Consider the following 3,489-nt stretch of genomic DNA (forward strand, 5'->3'; position numbering starts at 1 on the left):
CTGGTTTTGTGGTTGTGCATTCCCTACAGATCTCTTCTTCTCTCTTCAAGTTTCCTAGACTTGGTCATGGGTTTTCTTGGGGAGACATGAAAATGGCTTCACATCAGTTTTCTCTCTCACATAACTCACCTATAGTCCATAGGAAACTTTTTCTTAATTGAAGTATAATTGACAAATTATGTTACATTAGTTTCAGGCATACAGCATAGTGATTCCACAGGCAGGAAACATTTTTGCTTTTATTGACCCACCATGAAAAGAAGTGAAGGGTATTTCCCCAAAACATAATTCTATTTCATAATTCAATTCCCCCTCTTTCCCTATTTCATTTTTCCTATTGCTATCATTCTCATCCAAATGAGAGAGATATATAAGACTCTCTAAATGGTTCTTTTCAAGCTTCTGCCAGTAAGCTTGAAGTGAGGAGGAAAGCACCCTCTTCTCAGTTGTGAGAATTTGGGGTTCACTGTGCAGCCTTCTAAAAAAAACCCACCATCACTTTATGAGAACCTCTCATCTCTAGCTCTTAGCACTTTTTAGATCCATATCCGGGTTAAGAGGCTAATGAGTTATGAAACTGAGTACTGGGCATTTCCTATAAACATCTTCATTTTGTGTGTTACAACTCACTTTGGCATCTGGAGTGTATGGAATCTTGGTACCTCAGCTGAAACTTCCGGTTTAATATCCTGCACACTCTACTCCCTCTTCTTGTCATTGCCAGGACAAGATAGAGCTTTGTGTGTTTGGATAATTCTGATTTGTTAAGTCTCAGGTAAAGCAACACCTTCCCTGGGAAGTCTTTCATATTCTCTCACACTAATTGTTTCCCCCCAAGACACAGCATTCCATATAAACAATTACATTCCTTGCCATGCTGAATCACTCTGGAGTCAGACAGCCGAGATTCAAATCTTCCTTCACTAACTGTGATGTTAAGATGCTTTTGAACATGAGCTTTCTAAAAGTATCTCTTTCTTAAATTAAAAAAAAAATTATATCCAAGTTAGTTAGCATATAGTGCAACAATGATTTCAGATTCCTTAATGCCCCTTACCCATTTAGCTCATCGCCCCTCCCACAACCCCTCCAGTAACCCTCTGTTTGTTCTCCATATTTAAGAGTCTCTTATGTTTTGTCCCCTCCCTGTTTTTATATTATTTTTGCTTCCCTTCCCTTATGTTCATCTGTTCAAAGTATCTCTTTGAGCATGAGTTTTCTCAAAATATCTCTTAGGGTTGTTGTCAGAATTAAATTAGATGACCCTAATGCATAGATTAGGCTCTTAAACCAGTATCTGAGACAACTGAGGTGACATTTATTTTGTTTCTGAATACCTGTGTGTGTTTGGAAAGAAAGAATATGTGGTCTGTATTCCTGAAGGACAAGCAAGCAGTGTGTTAATTACTATGTAAGGAAAGTAAAATTTACTATGTTCTTCTTGGAAGTTCTAGAAGGGCTCAAGGTCCCTGAACACCCGGATGTCTGAGTGAAGAAGGAGACATATCATCACCAAAATGGAAAATTCCTTAGAAATTGATGCATAAAAGACCAAATATATTTTATAATAATCTGAAAATCTGAGGAAAGTCCAGCCCTGATAGCTCCCATTTGATGATACCAGCCAAAGAGATACAGCATCTTCAAAGTATTTTCCAATCCCATCATCCAAGAAAAGAACAAAGTAAGTCCTATAAAGTACATCTAATTTTACTATTCTCCCCAACAGATGTAAGGATAATGTCAGCAAAGCATTTCTCAGTGACAGTGTGGAAGGAAGACAGGAGAGCTATATTTACAATAATTTGTGTTTATGTGTAATTGAAGAAATAAGATAATATGTATATTTTAAAAGAAAAGTAAGTATCAGGTGGAAGAACATGTTTTATTACTCAAGAGTTTTCTCAAGGCCCCTTTCATGTCTTTATTTCTCAGGCTGTAAATGAAAGGGTTCAACATGGGGGTGACCACTGTGTACATCAAGGAAGCAATTAGGTTTTTGTTATTGGTGTTGTTGGATGAAGGAAGAAAATATAGGCCAATAATTGCCCCATAATAGAGAGTCACTACTGAGAGATGTGACCCACAAGTGGACAAGGCTTTGCAGATGCCCTTGCTAGAAGGAACCCGGAGGATGGTGGCCCCAATATGGCCGTAAGAAACCACAATGCATAAGAATGGAAGCATAATGGCTGTTAATCCTGCAGTAAAGATCACCAATTGGTTGAGGGAAGTGTCTGAGCAGGACAATTTGAGCAAGGCAGCAAGGTCACAGAAGAAGTGGGGGACGGTGTGGTCAGCACAGAAGGACAGCTGGGCTAGAAGAAGGGTATGCAAAAGAGCACAAGCACAAGCAATGACCCAGGATCCAGCCACTAGCATGACACAGATGCTCTGACTCATGACGATGGTATAATGCAGAGGGTGACAGATGGCCACATACCTGTCATAGGCCATTGAAGTGATCAAGAAACTGTCTAAATCAGCGCAAAATATGAAGAAATATGTCTGTGAAATGCATCCTGCATAGGAGATGGATTTGTACTTAGCATGCATGTTCATCAGCATCTTTGGGACAGTGACAGATGAAAAGGAAACATCAGTGAAGGCCAAGTGGCTGAGGAAGAAGTACATGGGGGTGTGGAGGCGAGAGTCCAGCCTGATGAGCAGGATGATGAGCAGGTTCCCCAGCACCGTGCTCAGGTACATGCCCAGGAACAGGGCGAAGAACATGGCCTGTTGCTCTGGCCGGATGGGGAGCCCCAGGAGGAGAAACTCGGACACGCTGCTCTGGTTCTCCCTCCTCATACTGGTACATCAGCTGAAGGGGACGGGTGGGGAAAGTTGAAAAGAGAAGGTGGAATGTTTCTGGATAAAAAAGTGATCATTGTGGCATAGTATAGTAGAGATGTTCTTTTGATTTAGGGAAGGTTTGCATTTATATTTTCTTACATTTTAGGCATATTTTGCTGGATAAATGTAGAAGATGTGTACCTTTAGGATATACAACCACTTACTTTTTTTTCTCAATTTGGTGCCAGTCTCTGCAAATGACAATACTAACAGTTAATATTTATTGAATGTTGTCCTTATGCACGGTGTGAATAGCTACATGTAGCAACTGATTCAATAGTCTTACATATATGAGCTAGGTAGGTACCATTGTTATTTCCTCTTTTCAGATGGGCTAGCTGAGGCAGACAGTGTCACAATCACTGAGGTAGAAGATTACCAGCTGGGATTTGGACCCAAACATTGTGACTCCAGAGTTTGTTCTCTGGGAGCAAAACAAATTACTTGACATCAGAAATCTCATTGCCCTTCATAATTTTGTGTGTTGTGATCTGTTTAATTCTGCATCCTCTACTTCTGGACACATTCCATGATTATTGATTTGTTCCTTGGCTGTAGACCCAAAATCTATCATAGAATAATAGAAATTTGTTGTTCAAGTGAAAGATGTCACATCCAGTAAATTAATCACAGCAG

At 40.0% G+C, this 3,489-nt stretch overlaps 1 protein-coding gene across 1 annotated transcript; it reads right to left on the reverse strand.

The window, feature by feature from the left end:
• Positions 1-1,866: 1,866 nt before the first annotated feature.
• LOC112849588 (olfactory receptor 1J1-like) lies at positions 1,867-2,808 on the reverse strand. The gene has a single exon (XM_025913266.1). It carries the CDS (start codon positions 2,806-2,808, stop codon positions 1,867-1,869), a length of 942 nt encoding a protein of 313 aa, XP_025769051.1.
• Between the last annotated feature and the right edge of the window lie 681 nt (positions 2,809-3,489).

This window comes from Puma concolor, chromosome D4 (genome assembly GCF_028749965.1).
Source record: "Puma concolor isolate L17-30 chromosome D4, mPumCon1.1.hap2, whole genome shotgun sequence".
Taxonomy (NCBI): Eukaryota; Metazoa; Chordata; class Mammalia; order Carnivora; family Felidae; genus Puma; species Puma concolor.